Raw genomic sequence first — 20,322 nt, 5'->3', positions numbered from 1 at the left:
TTCCCCCCCCCTTCACAGCCTTGCTTCTGATCTGACTCTTACACGTCAGGGTCCCAATCCACCTTTTTCTGAGAACTATCACACTTTGCCAAAGAATACCAGGCAGCCTTCAGGGAGCTCACCACCACCACTAAATCGCAATTTGCCGAGTGACTACAAGTATGCACAAGATCGTGTTAGCCACTTGAAGATGTCCCAGGAGGAGAGGAAAGCAAATAAGGACGGAACTGTTTGGCAGCTTTATGAGTGGCAGCAGAGACAGCAATTTAAGCATGGCAGCCCCACTGCCCCGCTTTATGTAGGCTCTTCGGACTTTATTGATCGGGGTAAGTCAAAAAGCTCATTGGATGTTCCACGATCAATATCTGTTCCACCCTCTCCATCTGATATTCCTCCACCTGGACCTCCAAAAAGCTTTCTCCCGAGGAGACCGCACACTCCTGCAGAAAGGCTTACAGTTAAACCATCTGACGAGAGACAGACTATAGACAGTCCTTTCGCTGGATCACCCAGGAAGATTCGAAGTAATGCTCTAAAGGTTTGTATGTAGTATAACAATAATTTCAAGCTATTTTTCATGTAGTGTCATATATTGATTGTTTAATTTAGTAATTTTTGTTGCATCCTGCCGTGTATATGAAAGATCTTGCAAGCTGTGAGAGTTAATGCACTGAACAATTTTTTTCTAAAACTCATATCTTCGTAGTTATCTTGGATTCCTTAATTTTTTGTGTGTTTGGAAAGGCAAATTGGTGACTAATCATATTGATTTGGAACATTTTCATTCTAAACCTGGGAGATACATGTGTATACATATATATATATATACGAAATATACAGATTGTAGTGTTTTAATGGATAGCATAGAGAACAGTATAAAAGACAGCAAGATGAACACATCTTTGATTATATACTTATGGTCGTGGTTTTAAGTGTTTGCCATGTCTACTTTCTCTTAACCTTTTGCTAGTAGATGGTCATACAGCTGACCCAGTTTTTAGTTATGGCTAAAAGCATCATATTTTTTTCATGTGTTTGGTAGTTCACGTGCTTTGGAGAGTTGATAGCACTGGACTAACTACAACTGGGTAGTGTTGCTCTCAGATTTTAACCTTCTGCAGAATTTCAGTGTTGTTGATTGTAGACACTTTTCTGACCTCTTCTCCAGAGATGACAGAGGCTTTCTCACTCAGTACTCCATGTGGCTCTCCTTGCCTGAGGAAACTAGGGAAATTAAGGATTAAATCAGTGTAGAACTTGCCTTGGTAGGACTTACACTGGAATAAGTGGAAGTAAAAGCCTCTGCATTCAGCCAACTCTTTAACCTCAAATGTGAGCTCTGGTGGGGAGAGTATTTGCCAAGAAAGTCTTGTACATTCACAAGCTCAGCGTGAGTTCAGGACCGTGAATTTTGGTTGTGTGCCAACTTCATCATGCATGGCAGATTTTTCCTAGTATATGCTGTGTAGCTGTCAGATGTTTTTCAGCATCTTTAGATTTAGAATTCTGAGTCGGGGGGTGAAGCAGTCTGGTGATGTGCAGCACTGAAAATTATTATATTTTTTATTTCCTGATTATGTTATAACAGACATCAATTTCTCTACACTGAAATTGAACCAGCATTACATCCCCTATGAGGGAATGTGTAGTAGTCTTTTTCCTTCCTGTGTGATGTAGCTGCATAGGTTTTACTCATAAAATAAAACCCTTTTCATGTCACATTGATTTTTTTTTTTTATGAAACCATATATGAAAACAAAATTTTCGTTTAAGATTTGTCTGTAGAGGTTTCATGAGAAAGATGTTTGTGTTCTTGTATGTAAGCACACAGCATCCTTTTACATTTAAATGTATATATCTACAGAATTTTGTGATACTCCCCCTCCCTGGAGCACTTTATTTAATGCCACCCAGTTGCATGTTTAAAAAAAAAAAAAAGAAAAAGAAAAAAAAAAGGCAGAACAAAGCAGCATTCAGTGAATTTCAGACAGGAATAAAAATAAATCGTCAGATGTTTGGTCTGCCTTTAAGAAAGCCAAAAGAGCTTGGACTTAATGGAAAAATAGAAGAATGGATATGAAGTGGCTTCTTATACTATAAGCAGAAAGAGACAGATCAAATGTAATTACTTAATACAGCCTGGTATTAATGAGACCCCTTGCCACAAGATGTCACTCCTGTGAGTGTCTTAGTGGTGGTGAACTGTTCCATGGCTAAAGGAGGACATTCACAGTTGTTACTGTGTGGCGTACAAGCCTGTTATTTTAAGGTGTTAAGCCAAGCAGCCTTTCTTTGGGAGACATTACGTGTGTGTGTGTGAAATTTTATGAATTTTTTTTTACTTGGTGAAAACAGCTTTGCACATAATTCTGAAGCTTCTTGAGCTGCCAGAATCCGCTGCTCTGTCCAGCATGACAGGTTCTAAATTTGTTGTATTTATTCATTTATAAGTTCTGCGTAATTATCGGAGGATCTGGGATCTGGCTGGCCCATGATCTAAGCATGGCTTGAATTCAAACAGAAAATTTTTAGCAGAGGTGCATATCTTCTGAACATTCCTTCAAGTACAGCATACCTCTCGCTTGAGTTGATCCTTATAATTCTGCTTGGGGCTTCTTACAGAGCTCAACTCACATTGATCGACGCTCGATGCCAGCTATGGGCTACATGACCCATACCGTGAGCGCACCAAGTTTGCATGGCAAGTCGGTAAGTTGAAGGAGCAATTTATTTGCCTTTTGTGTCATTGCTTTATTGTAGCTAAGTTCTAAAATCCTGCTCATTCCATAGTTTTTGAGTTTTTCTCGTTAGTTAAAACATAAATAACTTCAGTGTGAAACTTGAACTTAAGTAGCGTGTAGGAATAATAAAGCCTGTAGAGCTTTTGCTCTTATTTGCATCTTGAAACAGGAGTGAGCTATTATTATTACAGGATTCAACTTCTGGTATGTTTATTTGACCAAATGCAGAGTTAATGAAGTAATTGCTTTATCGTGTCAAGTAACTGCTTTCTGGGCACTGAGGTGAAAAACATAATTACAGTTACTCTTCCTGAAGACTGCTAATTTCCTCTTTACAATGTGTCTAAATACCTGCAGCCTGAAGAGCTAACATTGCTTCTCATTCGATTAAGGAGACATCAGGCTAAGTTGGCTAGTATACGAAATTACACAATCGCACAATTACTGCAGCACTTGCCAACTAATTCCACCTATCAGGTCAGCTGCTGCTTGGTTCATCTGTACCGTATGACATCTTGTGACTCTGCAAACGCTTCGTCAGTGGCATGCTTGAGTCTGTGCTTTCTTGCCCATTCTTTGGTATTCTACAATTCCCAGGTCATTTGCGGTTTTTCTTTGCTACTCTACTTGCTGTCAGAAATAAGCATTTTAAGCCACAGAATATCAGTGCTTATGTTTCAAAGTGTTATGTATACTTCCTCTTTACCCTATTTCTGAAAATGCTGCATTTTCAGAAATGTGTGTTACAAGATTAGATATGCTCATTCGAAAGCAAAACCATTTCTTTGTGCTGCTTTCATGGTGAGATTGGCTCCCTGTACCATATGCTGCCTCACCTGCAAGTTGAAATGCATCAGCCAGTTTGTACATTCATACGATCTTGTAACTGTATCAGTTCTGCAGGTGAACATTAGCTCATAAACATTTGTCGGCACCTTGAACCATGAACAGTGCTCTTGATTGCACTGATGTATGAAACGTAAATGTGGGATGAAACAAATGTTCTCGAAGAGCGCTTTGGTCTATGTTAGAGCCTCAAAAATAGGAATAAAACATGGTGACTCTTTTTGTAACTGATGGAGGCTTTATATTGACCTAAAATTCGAGGCTTTTTCTTTTTTTTAATTTGGAATAGTTTACTTTCCTTACTTACCTCACCTACAGAACAATTGCACTAAGATGGTCTATAATAATAAGGACTTCTCCTTAAAAATGGGCATACTTTCTAGTCAAGTCCTCAGTCAGATTTAAAAGGTACTTGGACAAGAATTTAGGTGAACACCTCTGAAGAAATGTAGGTGTAGTGTATTGATTTTATGGCAGCAAGGGTTTTCTTTTCTTTTTTAAATACACAGTCTCATTGGCTCAAGCTTGAGAAAAGTACAGTTGTATTTTTCTTTTAGTCTGATTTTTAATGAACCCAGAATAGAAAATTATTTAGAATTTGAGAAAAAATTATGGGAACTTTGGCTACTTACCAAGTCCATTTGCAACAGTTAAGTTTTACTTTTTTCTGTATCACAAATACCTCTTATGAAAAAAGAAATAACTTTCAAATGACTTCTGTGTATGCTTTTCTTGAAGTGATTGTAAGGAAGGTATTACTTGTTGCTTGCACTTGTGTGACTAAGCTGACAACAGTTAGGGGTGAGCCACTGAAAAAGAGAGATCAAGTTGAGTGCTATCACTTAAAAAGTGAAATGGATTCTCCAATCACATAAGTGAGATCTTACTCACTTTATTCATGAGGCTTATTTCTTGCCTTTCTTAAATGAAGGAATGCTTGTCTGAAAATGTGTGTGAAATCTGATCAAAAAGTGTTCTAATGATGTTTATATCCAGGCTTCTATTTATGTGACATTCAGTTAGGTGGAAGACTTCTCCTAGAGATATGTTGTGCTGAAGGCCAGCCCCATAACCTTTTCAATGAAGGGGTAGTCAGCAGAAATTGGTCTTGAAAAAAATATTTGAGAACGTATTGTTTGGATAGTTGTGCATCCCATTAGCGGTGTAAAAACCAAGTCTATCTGGTCAGAGTGGACATGAGGTAGTAAAGTTCTCAGGAAATATTTTGCCCATTTTTCAGCTGTAAGTAGCAATATGCTGGTGGAGCAAAAGTGCTTTTGATGTACTTCCTACTCTGTTATTTTGTTTACTTTTTCATCATTTTCTTTATATAGCCAATATAAGTATTTTAAAGTTATTTTTCAAACCTTCAAATATATTGTATTTTTTTTTCCACGTACTTACCTAAGGCTGATGACACTTATATCCAGTTGAAAAAGGATTTGGAGTATTTAGATCTGAAGGTAAGCTTTTATAAAAGTTTACTTCCGTTATTTTATAACCTAGCACTCTTTTGTGTCTCATCTTTGCATCTGCAGTTTTTGGAATTGCTTTTCTTTCAGAGAATGAAACTGTGGTTTTTGCCATCATTGTGCTTAAAATAGTGTGTGCTTATAGTAGTGGCTATAGAACTGGCATGTAAACTCAGATAATGTAGGTGCTTTGGTTTGTAGTTAGAACTTGTATTACTGATACTTCAGATGGATGGTATTTTGTGGATTTAAAAGAAACCAGATTAAAAACTGCTTCAAAATGTTTTTGCTGTCACATTAGCACGAATATGAAGTCAAATCCTCTAAGTTAGAAGAGGATATTCTTTCAGTTCAGCTTTTCCCCTTTAAATCTACATGAGCTGACTTTTCTCTTGTTTTTATAATAAACTGTATTTATAATACATTTTTTTGTGAAAATGTGGTGATTAATTGGCAGCTTTAATTGTTTTCGTATTATTACGGCTAAGCGATTTCAGATCTATATATTCATCCATGCGTATGGATAATCTGCCTGTGTAATAGTCTGTGATATTTCCTAAAGATAAAATAAAAATATAATATGGTCTTCAGCGTCAGAATGACTGACTAAACTAAATTACTTCTGTATTTTGTACACCTGATAGTTGGCAATTCAAAAGCAAATCTAGACTTGTTGATACCAGGTATTTGAAGGAAAAAATCAAACTGCGTAATCAATGATATAGCTTAATAAGGCAGTCTACCACTTTCCGTGCTGTGTAGCATGTCTTATCATACACAAATCATGGTGTTTTTGAAAATAAAGGTGAAGTTTGACACCTTATTATCCTTGTTTGTCTGTAGTGATCACTGATGCCAAGAGGCTTTGCATATGTGCCACTAATGAGCTGTCGGAACCGCTAGTATGGCAACTTCAATTCCATCTGATGCTTGCATGGCTGAATATACAACCAAATATATCAATGGAAAATATGAGCACTACAGACATTATATGTATATTACATAATATATGTGGTGTGTGTAGACTAAACGATCATATATATAAATTGTTATAATCACTAACATACACATTTAAAATCAGTTGGACATGTTTCACTTCAGGCCTTGTTCTTGGTGTGTTCTTGGCTGTGCCAAATGTAACTGCATCCCAAGCCTTTGGCTGAGTTGTATGACATTTCCATTTAGAAGGTCCTACAATTTGAGAGATTAAATACAGTATTCTGTCCATTCTAAAAGAACGACTTTCACTGTTACAAGTGACCATGTTGTAAGTACTTGAAAATGTTATGTGCTTATAGAAATTAATAGGATGGGTTTTTTACTTTTTAGTGGATTCCATCCAGTTTGACTTGTTGCAGCGAAGGTATGAAGAGTTTCTTGGCCCCCTGAGAGCTCCCCTTGTGCCTACCAAAAACAACCAGAAAGAAAAATGTATGGGGGCAACCTGCTCTTTCTGCAAGAAGACACTTGATATTACTTTGAGTTTCCTTTTGACACATCTTGACAGTCAAAGTGTCAAGTGAGGTTCCATAAGAATGATAAAATTTTTCAAGGTGACTATTTTTTTTCTCAGGTATCTTCAAGCTTAGAAGAATAACCTTCTTTCAATAATGGTTTGAAATTATAAATTCAGATCAGGGTGCTGAGAGATCAAAATGATCTTGTGAAATTTGAGTAGGTGTCTTTGTTTTCGTTGAATTTGTGCTTTGCTACTAAGTATAAATTATTGGATTCACAGTATGAGGAAAGCTAATATCAATGAAGCAAAGCAAATTACAAATTGATTTGGTAACAGTGGAATATTGTGAATTCATGATTTGTATACAGGGTGCCTTTCATTGGAGACACTGAAGGCTTAGATATAATGTCCTGTATTTCAAATATCTCTTTTGACTTCACTGGGTTTGGAGTTAGATCTACTCTGAATAAACAATTTCAAATAGGGCTAAGCATTTTGACTTCATTATCTCTGAAGATATTTTTTCCAAGATGTTTTGAAATATAACATTTCAACATGGAGTAGCAATTAAACATTTAATTAACTGCATAATTCATGCCACAGTATTAAAACAGGTTGCAATAACTGCTTACAAGGCATTTAGTAATTTTCGTAAGCCAGACGTTTTGTCCCCAGAGAAACCTAAGTCTTATCCTACTTTGCTAGTCTATTTTTTATTACAGTTTAAAAGCTGAAAAATATTATCTAAGAAATATTTTGATGGTAATACTAAGATGTTATTGTTCAACATTATAGTGCTTTGTCATAAGAGTGGTATAAATGAAATAAATATACTTTACAAATATTAATCAATTTCAGGATTTTCCTCCTGCAAGCAAACTATTTCTGACATTAAAAAAATGCCAGGACATTCTATTCTTTTTCACTCATGAAAGAGATGTTGTGTCTTTGTGCTACAGCACAACCATGCCTTTTCTGCAAAGGGATTTCCACAGGTGTGTGTTATCAATTTATTTATTTATTTTTTAATCCCCTAAATGAAAGGGGAAAGGTGTGACCTTGTATTAGAAGAGCAGAAATAGCAAGTGAAATGAAGATTCTTTCCCCGCAAGTCTCTGAGATGATGTTGCAAACAAAGGTGAAACACAAATGGGGAAAGACTTTTCACTTTCCAAGACAACGAACTAAAGTTCAATCAGGCTAAAGGGTTTCTGGACAGTGGTTGCACTTCCGAATAGTTTACTGACATTCCTGAGAGACTTACACAAAACATGAATGAGTAAGGCCTGCTGAAGTGCAAAGTTTATGCTACTAAGTATATGTCGTGCAACCAGTCTAAGCAAATCTGGGTCCCTCTCCAGTTGTTCAGCACTTGTACCGCTTCATTCTTCTGCAGTCATGCATGAAGCCATTTTGTTTGTACTGCAGTTGGAAGAGGTTGCTAGTACAAGGTTGTGCCACACAGGTATCTAAGGAAATGCTTCATGCAGGTGTTTCTTATGGGAGTAATGGTAAGTGTGAGTGTGATTCTGGTGGCTTCATTCACAAAGGATTTGACCAGGTTGCTAAAGTTATCAGCATAGAGCTCTTGGTGCAAGAGTTATGTATTACATGACAGAAAATGTCTTGCAAAATATCCCCGGCACGTGTTAAACTGTGATTGTGCTGTGTGTTGGTAAGTGTGCTTTGTGAAAGTGAAAAACAAAAGAAGTCTTATGGTTGGATGAACAAACTACTGAAAATAACAACGTAGATAGGTATCTAATTATAGTTTCCATAATGGGAGGATCTGTTGATTCTAAACCTTGAGGATCTGTGTGAGAGAAGAGCGTGAGATTGCTGCTGCTCATGGAGTTTTGTGTGCTAAGGTTTTGTTTCTTCAATCTTTACATCTATAACAAGCTATTGTTCAAACTTGTGTTTAAAACAGATAGAAAATAATGGACCTCTGATCAACATGATTTACAAAGTGCTGAAGAACTCAGCACAGGGGTTACTTTCCAGTATACATGTAAGACTGCTTGCATCCAAAATGCATTCATCCCATTGCTTTTTAAAATAGCAGTTGATGTTTACACGGTCTGGCTTTTGCAGGTGTCTTATAGCAAACAGTAGAACTTTCTGTAAGATTTTTTTTTTCTTTCTTTTTCTTCTTTTTTCCCCCACCGCCTTTTGGAGTCTGTATGTGAAGTTATGGCTGACCTCAGTTTTTGGTTTCATTCTTATCATGAAAATGATTGTGTCAAGCAGCAAGTCCTATGTGTAATTTTGAAAGTGTGAAAGCATGCTGAATCTTCATTATGTTCTCATACTCACTGCTTGAAAATTACTAAAATCTATATAGCTGTGATTACGTAATTTTAAAAGTCTTCAAAACCGATAGAGTGTGTTTTTGTGTTAATTTTGTTGCTTTGAAAAAGGCTTTTGCATTCTGATAGTTGCCGGGTAATAAAATATGTAAGTTATTACTTGGACATGCTGACATTTCTGCCTATATGTAACTATTTCTTACTATTATGCACAGGATTTAGCACTTAAATAATCCCATTAGTACCTTTGAAAGACAGGATTTTTCTTAAACATATTTACAGTTGAAAATATTTGAAAATCGAAACATAACTTTTGAGAGGCAATGAAATGCTTTTTGATTTTGGAGTGGGGAAGTAACAGATGGGTAACTTTCTCCGCATGAAATCCCACAGTAAGTGTGTTAATGGAGCCTGCAGTCAGAGGAGAGGAGACGTTAAGCATCAACAATTATTGTAATCTTCTGTCTTAAATGTAGTTTATCTGAAAATACTCATATAGCGTGTGTATTGAGAAAGGAAGTTGTATCAAAGATTGATTTCCACTTGCAGTAAAAATGAATTACTTTAAGAAAACTAGCGTGATCCTGTTAATAAGGAAATTGCATTGCTTAAATCCATAGACTGACAGTCAGCAAATAGCAAACTGCTGTTCCACTAAAAAAAGTAAAACAAACAAACAGAACCACACCAACCAAAACAACAACAAAGACTACTAATATCCCTACCACTTCAAACAACAAAAAATAAATTTAGCTTTTATGTTATTCAATACAATTCAATTCAATAATTAGGTGAACTTTTCTTCTTATATTCTTGCGTGTATTTGAGTACTGTACTTCTCAATACCAGGTGTTTCTTTGGTAGGATAGTACTTGGTTTAATGGATCTTAAAAAAATATTCTAAGTGAGTAATATTTAGTCTTGATTTTAAGGCTTTTAAAACATTCACGAGCCGTACTATATGACCGTTCTCTTAGCCTTGTTTATTCATCAAAAGTGTCAAATATAAGCAGTTGAAGGGATAGACACGTCTTCATTTTAGGCTTTCTGGGAGGCCAGAGTTGTAATATAGTACTCTCTCTGTATCAATTTAAAAACTAAGTTATGTGAGGAGATAACCTTCTCACGAGAAATGGAATATGGAAACAGTGATTTGTGGAATTAGGAATGCTATAAACATATCAAAATAGATTAATGACATTTAAATTCCACCCTGCACTTTTATAGCACTCTGTCTTTAATAAAATTCATTCTGTGCTATGTAAGAGACTGTCCTTTGTTGAATGAAATAGGTGCCAGAAAGGTGTTTTAGTCATCGATTAATGCTGTTATTCTTGCAATCACACGTTCTAAAAGTACTGTTTAAGTCCTCTTGGGCTTGAGAAAGTTATTAAAAGCAAAGAAATAAAACTGTTAGGTTTTGCAGGAACAAAACATTTGTAACCATAGACAAATGGGATTATGCTATTTTGTACAGTTTTAAGCTACTCTAGGAGTTGTTAAATAGCATAGTATAACTAATAATCTTTTCTGATTACGTTTTTGAGAAGATAAATGCACTTTTAAGAGACTTGTTTCCAAAACTTTATTTCTTATTGATCTTCATTGTTAAACTTGAATATTTAACAAAGCTTTTGTTTTCACTGCTGAAACGTAGTTAAATTTTAGTTTGCAGCAGGTTTCTCAGATCTTTCAAACCTGTTCCTCGTAGGTGACGGGGCGTGACACGCTAAAAGAACGCAGTACTAAACCCGTCAAGGTTGCAGAAAGTGATATCGATGTAAGTATCAACTACCACTTCAGAAACCTGGGCGCTGTTTTGGCCATTTGTTGTACTGTTAATTGTTTGCATTGATTATGCTCTTTGGGATAAAATATTGCTAGAGGAGATTTTTCTTCTTCTTCTAAAAAATCTGATGGTACATACGCCAATATGGTTTTATTTTCAGGTCAAGCTGAGCGTTTTCTGTGAGCAGGACAGAATTCTGCAGGATTTGGAGGACAAAATAAGAGCTCTTAAGGAAAATAAAGTAAGAGTAAAAAGATTTTAATAAAATTAAAAATACTTATATGGAATTGCAAATAAATTCAAATTGCTGGATGCTGCTTGCTTTGTAATACATTTATTTGAAAATGTACATAAACTTTTATTTGGAAAATATTTTTTTTATGTTAAGGTTGAATACCTACTTTTAGAAAACGTTTTTGAAAATCAGTGTTTTAAAACCATACACAATTAATCTTATTAAACAATACCTAAAGTGTTTCCTCATCTTCCCTTGCATGTGTGTATCTTTATCTGCTTCCCTGACAATGAGCTATAGCTGTCAAAGAGTCTAAGGCCAGGTGGTTCAGAAAAAAATGCATTCTGCAATGGAAGTGCCATCCAAGTATATCCTTCAGAGAGCTGTTGTGCAAAAATGCCTCAACTGTTACTTACTTCTGACTGAACGTATCAGGCCTACTTAGTGTTTAGGTAGTGTTTTAATCCCTCACATGGCTACTTTAACTATAGCCATGAATGAGAAGTTGTCTATAAATAAACTGTTAATGCTGTGTTTTAAGTGATTTATTAAGGCTCTCGCAGCTTTTCATTTACATCCTAGTCTCCACAGTAGCAGGCCAATCCTAACCTAGGGGCTTAGAGGAAACACTGGGGACGCAGACAGCTTTTACATTCACACAGATAAATTTGTTTATTAAGTTTGCCATCAATGCTGTAAGCTTACTGTTGTCTGCTTCTCTTTTAGGATCAACTGGAGTCTGTTTTGGAGGTGTTACACAGGCAGATGGAACAGTACAAAGACCAACCACAGCATGCAGAAAAAATTTCTTACCAGCAAAGACTTTTGCAAGAAGATCTTATACATATTCGGGCTGAAATATCCAAAGTTTCAACAGTACGTATTTTAGGTTGTTTTGAAGAAACAATAGTCAAGATGCCAATTGTAGTAAAGCTGTACTTTTCCTTAATCCTATTGTGAACTGTTTTTGTGCAGGATAGTACATCAGAAAAAAAAAGTGTATGAGCAACCTCTCCATCTTTCTTCTTCAATGCACACCCTCCAAAAGCTCAGAATTTCATTTAATAGTTTTGTCTCATATATAGGGCTTAAAGTGCAAATCTTTCAGCTAATCCTTTTCGCAATGCAGATATAAATATGCATCTATGGTATTTTTCCAAGGGAAAAGGGATTGGGTAAATCTGTTTGTACTTAAGTCAAAATTTACCATTACTCTTATGACTTAATAAAAGTTCAAATGCAATTTAATGTTGCATTTTTCTTAAATAAAAACATTTGTAGGAATTGGCAATGAAAGAATAATATAAGCCTGGGTGTTGTGTGCTCACTGTATTAATCTTACCTCTCAATGAAAACGGGATCTGCTCTTCATAAAACTGCTATTAGAATTGCTTGAACACCTTTTCTGTAATAAGATCTGAACATTATGATGCCAGTAGTATTTAAATGTATATGTACAATGTTTTCTGCCGGTAGAAAATACAAGTTGTCTGCTAAAGCTGTTCAAATTTAATCTGGCAAGTAGCAAGTCATTGTGAGAATGGCTGCACTGGCCCAGTCCAAGGCTTCTTCTCATTCAGTGTTCGGGCTGCAGCAGTGGGCATAAGCATGTGTTTTGGGAAGAGTAAGGGTTGGAGATGGGTGGTATTTTCTATGATAATCAATCCAGCTTCTATTTTCTGATCAAAAAATTCCCGAGATCATTATTTTATGTCTATTTAGTAATCCTCAGTATATCTAATTTCCAAGTCCACTTCCCTGTTAAATTCTGTTATTTGACAAGGTATTTGCATAGTAGATCTGTTCCCCACTGTGTGAACAGCCACTTTATTTGTTTTGAGCCGACTCGCACTTGTTTCATGTGATAGACCCTTGTTCATATACGAGGGTGGGGAACTGCCAGTCATTATCCAATCTGTCCATTCCTCTCATGGTTTCCTAGGCCTCCAGTACTACTACTGCCCAACTCCCAAGTTATCTCTTTTCCAAACTTCAGAGGAAAAGAAACCTACTCCATCACTCTTTACACAAACTTGAATTTTCACAGTTGTGGGTCAGAAAGCATACTGTGGTGCCATGGGTGCTGGAAATACTCTTAAGTAACATAAAAATGATTGGATAGCCTTATTTTCCAGGTGTCTGCTTGTTTGCTTACAATGACATTGCAACACTGCAAGCAGAACTTTAAAAGAATATCCTATGTTGTGTCTTATAATATCATTTCTGGTTTAGGTGCCTGTTGAATTATGAACTTGTTTTAAGTAGAGCAGGAAGGTAGAAAGGAAGTAGAACTGGAGTAGTACATAAAACCATACACAATTAAACTGTTAAACAGCAGTTTTAAGCTTAAGAAACGGTTTTGTGTCTGAATTTCTTAACTAGGGATTCTTGATGTAATCTTGCAAGCAATAAAGCATTTTGAAGTGTATCTTCAAGTTAGAAGCTGTGTGTATATATATATAAATACAGGCCACAAAACATACTTTTTTGCTTCTCTTTATAAAGGAAAAAGTCCGTCTGAAAAACACTCAATTGCTCAATTAGAGAATTGCTAGCGATATCCTGATTGATCATAATTGTGCTAGAGTATTATCTTTGTTATTAGGAAATGGAAAATGCCTGGAAAGAATATCTGAAACTAGAAAACGACGTGAGCCAGCTGAAAAAAGCCTTACAGGAACAGATGAATAGTTCATTGGTATCTCAGGTGGGTCTGTTTCCAGGCACTGGTTTACTTGTGAGAAGATTATCTCTGAACTTGAAAGCTCTCTCTCATAAGAGAGATTCTCTGTAATTTTTGCATTGTATTCAGCTGTCACGTCTTAGTTTGCAAAGTTCAGAAATCTTAGCAGCATAGCTGTGCAGTAACTAGCTATCTTCCAGCATGTCTAATAGTTTCTTATAAGTTGTCTATGCAAATTTGTCATTATTTTATTATGTTTTTATTACATGCTGACATCTTGACATTGATAACGTATTTAATTTATAAGACTATGTAGGACTTCTTAGTCATACATTTATTTGATCTGACGTTGGATTCTTTATCCATTTTTAAGAACATCAGTCGCTGGCTTGTTATTGTCATTACTTGCTCTTTGTCATGTTCTTCTATTTATGGAAGATTTATCTCTGCAGATTGTTTTGTGAAGTGGAATAAGTGTTTAACAGCATCTCAGTTTTAAATCAATTATTCAGTTTTGAATCTTACAAAGAAGCTTTGCTTGAAGCTAAGCTATTCTGTTTGCTGAACTGGATGTGGCATATGAGATTAATTCTGCATACCTGCTTATAACTGATGATTTTATTCTTAGAGCCAGGAATATAGTCCAGGTTATTTTTCCTGTGTCTAAGCACAACAGCTTAATTTTAAAAAACAAAACACAAGGAACAAAGCCAATGTATTTAATTGGCTGAAATCTTAGCATACTTTTCCAAATATTTTGGAGCAAAAAACTCAACTTGTTAACATTTTTAATTTACATATTTGCAACAAACATCAGATCAGAGGTTAGTATTCTTGTTTTCACTATTAATGGCTAAACTTCTTGTATCAAAACAAGATCTGTTAAACCTTCCTAGATGTATCAATCTTCAAATTCCATTTTCAGCCACTTTTAAATTTGGTAATGTTTTTGTTTGTTTTGTTGTCTGTGTGTATTCAGTTTCTAGAGCCAGAGTATCACTTATTTGAGCTCAGCTGTAAAATACATTCCTCCAAAACATCCCAGGGGTATTTTAGAATAAAAATCAAGTCTGTATGAAGTTGATTTGATTAATAAAGGGGATTTTTAAGTCTACACGGAACGTGCTTGAACAAAATACTTTAATAAATAGTTTTCAGTTGTGTACTGAACTTGCTTAAAATACTGTCTGTGTGGCATGTGATTTAGCAGTACACATAGATGGGCAGATGGTTTACACAGAACAAATGTTAATTTAATGTAATAAACATCACATGTCAAGCGTATGCCTAAACATACCTATGCATAATATGCCTTTCATGTGTGTATACTGATATATATATACACACACACACTCTAATGTATGTGTCTGTTTCTGAATATCTATTTTGGAGATATTAAGAGAAACTGATTTTCCCAGGAAGTAGTGAATATTCTTAAAATCATATTCCTTCAGAGAAGTTTCATTATAAGTACCTATTATCATTAGACTTTGGATCGCTACCTAAGTGTTTATAGGCACAAGATTATTTATCTAGCATTTTGCAATAGCATTAAATAAATACACGTGATACTGAAAAAAAATACATTCTTCATTAAATATTACTAAAAATTCTAAAAAGTTGCAGATGCGTGTTGCCATATAGCATTAATTAACAGATTAAAAACTAAATAGTTCAAGTAGCTTGTTCAAAGTAAATCTTACTTTTAAGAGTGTAGCTTTGTTGTCTCTTGTTTAAGAGTCGGGGGGGGATCAGGTCATGCTGAAATTAACGTAGAAGTATTTTTTAAGTGATAACCTGTTGGTAAGTGTTTCTGCTCTTGTTTTGTAAAATAATTCTAAATTATGTTTCTCTGTGAAGGAATTTAGAGAAATTGATTTATCTCTCCAAACTAACTTTTCACGCTTGCCAAAAAGTATTTTTATATCCTTTGGTAAACAGCAGTCCTGGCTTTCATAATTTAAAAATGAATTAAGTTGTTTATATTTTAGATCTACTTCATTTTTTTTTGTTTAAAATATTCTCTTCACATCAAGATTTAAGTAATGGGAAGAAATAATATTAAAAGATCTTGTGGTTTGTGTATATCACTGATCATACAGTTTCTGAGTGATTTCAGAAGCAGGATTTTTTTTGTACGTGGGGATTTTTAACCAGTCTTGAGACTTAATCATTGTAAATCCATCATTTGGTTCCTTGTAGTATGATTAATCTCAGAAAAATGTAATGAAATGTGCAAATTTATAGTTTGTGTTCTGACAATCTTTCAAGATGTCCCATCCATGGAGTGAGTTTACTACAGGCAAATAACGTTCTCCATCATTTAAATGTGTGTGTTCTTGGCATCCTGTTTGCTGATCTATAACTTGACTGAACATATTTTCTGAGCTAAGACAGAAAGTAGAAAGCAATTGATATGCTTTCTCTATTTTTATGAGGTGTACGAGCTTTTACTAAAGTTTTTCTCTTTCAAGTTTATGGGATTAATTAGTAGTTATTTTGCAGCTCCTGGCAAGTGATAGATTCCTAGGGTTCTTAAGGAGTTTGTAAACAATTCTTTACTACAGTGTTGCACTACCTTCTGCCGCAATATTATTAATTTTTTTATTAATGGCAGTTTTTTGAAGGAAGAGTAATAAGACATTGATTCCTTAGGAAAAATAATGGATTACTGTAAATTAACAAGATTGCTTATAACCTGTGGGGGGAAAAAAACAACCAAAAAAAAGCCACACACCTTAAACCTCAGATGGAAACAGCTATTTATGATGATTGCAATGAACACATGTCTGAAGCGATGGCTTCAGTAGCCATGGCCTCGAGCTACAAGATACACAAAGGCAGATTCCAGACTGTGGATACAGCTTTTCATTCTTGCCTGCTGAGAAGAATCAGTAGAACAAATAGGATACAAGTTGAGACTGAAGAGCACACCATATCCAGTAGGCCTAACCATCCAAGTATAAAAAGAAATTAAGTTTATCATCTCTTCTGAGTTATTTCTGGTTTTATATTTAATTCATTAAAGGCTGTTTGCCGTCTCCATGAATAATGCTATAAAATTGCCATATATTTCTTCTTTTTAATATTGGACATTTCCTCTAAATCTGCAAAGAGAAGTTTTGTAATGATACCTTAGCATCCTAAAGCGTGCTAGAGGATTTAAGGAAGAAGTTCAATTTAAAAGGTTCTGTAAGCTCACTTTATGTAGAATATTAAACCAAGATTTTGTAGCCTGAATACTATTGTAGAGAACTATATAGAGATGTCTCATTCCCCATGTCTTCTCTGGAAGATCTTCCAAGACTCAGAAAATGCTCTAAATTCTATGGGCCTGTGTGCAGAATATGTTGGTCTGTGCGTGATGTGTTTTTTATTTGTTTTAAATTTTAAAATAATTGTATAACATATTTCTATGCTCATAAGTTCTCATGTAAGTTCTGAAACATTAGTTTGGTTTTGGTAACAAAAGACGGATAAATCCATTATAAGTTAAAAAGGGATATAACTTATTTTTTTCTTTTTTTGAAAACTATAGGAGAAAACACAAATACAAAAAGACTTGTGGAGAATTGAAGATGTTACGGCTGGCTTGAGTGCAAATAAAGCAAATTACAAAACCATAGTAGACTCTATCAAGAATCCAGGTAAAGCAAATGTAATTAATATGTAAAAAAATATACAAATGCAACTGAATCTTTGAATCTATGTGAATTATCTAGAAGTATGTTCCACTGCAGACAACATTGTTATTTCTGGTAGCATCTGCCTCGGAAATCTCTGTAGCTTGGGCATGTTATTTTGGCTTTTCTTTGGTTGAGCCAGCAAAAATGTGTGTGTTTTTCTGTTTGTCATACTGACGTGTAACAAGCCGTAAAAAAGAGAACAATAGCAGTGGGATAAATTATGCAGGTCACAGAAATAGCTTCTCACATACACCAGACTCATACCAAAGTACTATCTGTTCTGTATGCTGCCTGGGAGCTCCTCTCTGCATTCCTCTGCTTTTTTTTTTTGCCTTTTTTTTTTTTTCTTCCCCTTGGATGCTGCCTGACTGCCCTTGCCCCAGTTGCCTTCCCCCTCCCTCTTCAGGCAGGTGTTCTGTGGGCAAAGCAGCAACATCAGCTATGGAATAGAAGAAGGACAAGTATGTGTGGTCTGCATTTCAATTGCTTTATTGTGTTTTAAATAAAAGAGGAGAACATTGGCATAGCAAGAGGCTGTTAATGCCTCTTGTAAATTCATTTTGTATTTTGAGTATCTTTGCTTACCTTTTACATACGGAGATGAAATTGTTCTTGGTGAGATTTTATTTTATTTAAGGTATGGCTATTGGTGGTTAGCTGTGTCTAGCTCTATAGCCATCCAAAGGATTCTGAGATGTGGGGCCATATCCAGCCATTGTAATGACTGCATATGACTTGTGGACTTTTCCTTCCTTCTCTCCTGCTGCCTCTTGCCAAGGGATTTCTTTGAATACATTCTTATTTTTAGCCAGAAAGGCTTATTTGATCCTCGTCAAGAAAATGTTTCCCACCCCTGCCATAATCAAGCAGTCATAGATTTATATATTCAAAAAAAGCCTTAAACAATTTGTGTTGAAAATAATGTGCAGAGTATTAGGCCTGTTTTTTTTTAAGTGTAATGATATTAATTTCTATGTGTATCAATGTTGTTGATAGATATAAGAAACACAGCATCTAACAAATGTGCGTATTTCTTCCCTATAGAAAGAAAAATAGTGCCTTCATTTTCTCAGTCTACAGTGCCTTCCTTACCAGCTTCTCTCACAACTGTGGAAAGCAAACCTTCAGTTCCACAGAGCCCTCCTTCCAGCCTGGTCAAACCTTCTCTAGAGGTGAGGCTGTATCCACAGCCTTATTTCCAGGCCAGAACGCAGCAACAAGCACCACAGCTGAAAAAAATTGAGCCACCTCTTCAGTCGCCTGTTAGGCTAATGCCAAAGGTTGTAAGTACTGTTATCGCAAGCTTTGTTTTCCGCTGTTTCCATTTGCTTCTGACAGAAAGCTTTAGTGGTTGCTAAGTGCATGCAGAGTGGAGGCACAGCAGGGAGACACTTGGGGGCTGTAAGAAAACTGAGCAGTAAAAAATACGGGACAGTATATAGAATCATTGAATCACCAAGGTTGGAAAAGACCTCCAAGGTCATCCAGTCCAACTGTCCACCTATTACCAATATTTCCCACTAAACCATGTCCCTCTGTACAATGTCTAAACATTTCTTGAACACCTTCAGAATCAGTGACTCCACCACATCTATGGGCAGCCCGTTCCAGCACCTGACCACTCTTTTGGAGAAGTATTTCCTAGCGTCCAACCTGAATCTCCCTTGGTGCAACTTGAGGCCATTTCCTCTATTCCTATGTTTGTAACCTGGAGGCTTACAGTTGCCAGATACTGTCTAAGAACATACCAAAGCAGAGCCTTCCTTGCTCTTTGGTAATGCTTTTTGGTTCATTGGTTGTTTGCTTTCTTGGGTCTTCTTTGCGTTCAAGAACTCAAGCTTCTGGTGGACAGAGAAGAGCATGCTAAAGCAACCATAAATAATTTGTATAATGTTAGGAACTTTCAGACAGTTTATACCAGACTGTTTGCCACATACCTGTGCTTTCCTCTGACCAGGAAGATGAAGCACCGCCCAGACCTCCTCTCCCTCAGTTATACAGTCCTGAGGATCAACCACCAGCTGTTCCACCTCTCCCAAGAGAAGCAACTGTCATCAGACACACATCAGTGCGAGGCCTGAAACGTCAGTCAGATGAAAGAAAGAGAGACAGAGAACAAGGACAGTATGTAAATGGCGATTATAGGGTGAGCACTCATAGACCATCTGGGCTTTAAGGAACATGTAGACCAATAATAGACGATAGTGTCTGTGAAATACATATACTGCCAGATCTTGTAATAAGGGGTGGGGGGAGAGAGAAGGGAAGAGGTCAGTGCGTTATAGTAATGGCAGAGACAGATTGAGTAATCCAGAAACAAAATTGCTGGGATTTGTTTTAAGACTATTAAGACTTGCTGTCTGTGATTTCATTTGAGCCAGTAAATATCTTTCCACACAGGTAGAACTGCGTTCATATGTGAGTGAACCAGAACTAGCAATGATAGGTGGTGACCTCAGCCAACCTTCCAGCGGTTTCATAACCGTTGATAGTGGATACCAGACACTGCCTACTCGTGGTAAGCCAGGAATTAACATAGTTGATTTTTAACAGTACTTTTTGTCTAGGAGCTTCTCTCCTAGGATTTTCTGGAGGTGATCTTTATCTTGAGATTGTTATTTTTAGGTTAACGACACAGTGCTGTGAAGTTCTAGAGATTTTGTGATTTTAATGGTGTTATTATGGATAACCAGCCTTTTGCAAAGGAGCTTTGTATGTAATTCTTAAAAACAAAGAAACAAAAAGCATAGCAAAAAAAAATCATGGAGTCATAGAATCATAGAATTGCTCAGGTTGGAAAAGACCTTTAAGATCATCGAGACAAACCGCAACCTAACCATACTACTATAACTCTGACAACCCACCACTAAGTCATGTCCCTGAGCACCACATCCAAACGGTTTTTAAACACATTCAGGGATGGTGACTCAACCACCTCCCTAGGGAGCCTGTTCCAGTGCTTAGCAACCCTTTCTGTAAAGAAGTTTTTCCTGATATCCAACCTAAACCTCCCCTGACACAAGGGGAAATGAGGCCTTTTCCCCATGTCCTGTCACCTGTCACCAGTGAGAGGAGACCAACCCCGCTCTCACTGCAATCACC

The 20,322-nt window shown here is 36.2% G+C and overlaps 1 protein-coding gene across 12 annotated transcripts in view; it reads left to right on the top strand.

The window, feature by feature from the left end:
* The window catches only part of LOC110401027 (pleckstrin homology domain-containing family A member 7-like), a 147,153-nt gene that overhangs the window by 112,152 nt on the left and 14,679 nt on the right, over positions 1 to 20,322 (top strand). For 11 of the 12 annotated variants that reach the window (XM_021401597.1, XM_021401595.1, XM_021401596.1 and 8 more), the window contains 11 exons: positions 19 to 538; positions 2,623 to 2,709; positions 4,997 to 5,050; positions 10,539 to 10,607; positions 10,777 to 10,857; positions 11,578 to 11,727; positions 13,457 to 13,558; positions 17,073 to 17,181; positions 18,265 to 18,503; positions 19,178 to 19,366; positions 19,621 to 19,738. In XM_021401597.1, coding sequence (XP_021257272.1) covers positions 19 to 538; positions 2,623 to 2,709; positions 4,997 to 5,050; positions 10,539 to 10,607; positions 10,777 to 10,857; positions 11,578 to 11,727; positions 13,457 to 13,558; positions 17,073 to 17,181; positions 18,265 to 18,503; positions 19,178 to 19,366; positions 19,621 to 19,738 — 1,718 coding nt within the window. The remainder of the gene's footprint in view (positions 1 to 18; positions 539 to 2,622; positions 2,710 to 4,996; positions 5,051 to 10,538; positions 10,608 to 10,776; positions 10,858 to 11,577; positions 11,728 to 13,456; positions 13,559 to 17,072; positions 17,182 to 18,264; positions 18,504 to 19,177; positions 19,367 to 19,620; positions 19,739 to 20,322) is intronic. The other variant, XM_021401594.1, reaches the window with a different exon arrangement.

This window comes from Numida meleagris, chromosome 6 (assembly GCF_002078875.1).
Source record: "Numida meleagris isolate 19003 breed g44 Domestic line chromosome 6, NumMel1.0, whole genome shotgun sequence".
NCBI classification, from domain to species: Eukaryota; Metazoa; Chordata; class Aves; order Galliformes; family Numididae; genus Numida; species Numida meleagris.
Note: the sequence above shows the minus strand (reverse complement) of the source record. Positions and strands in the feature narration are given on the sequence as shown.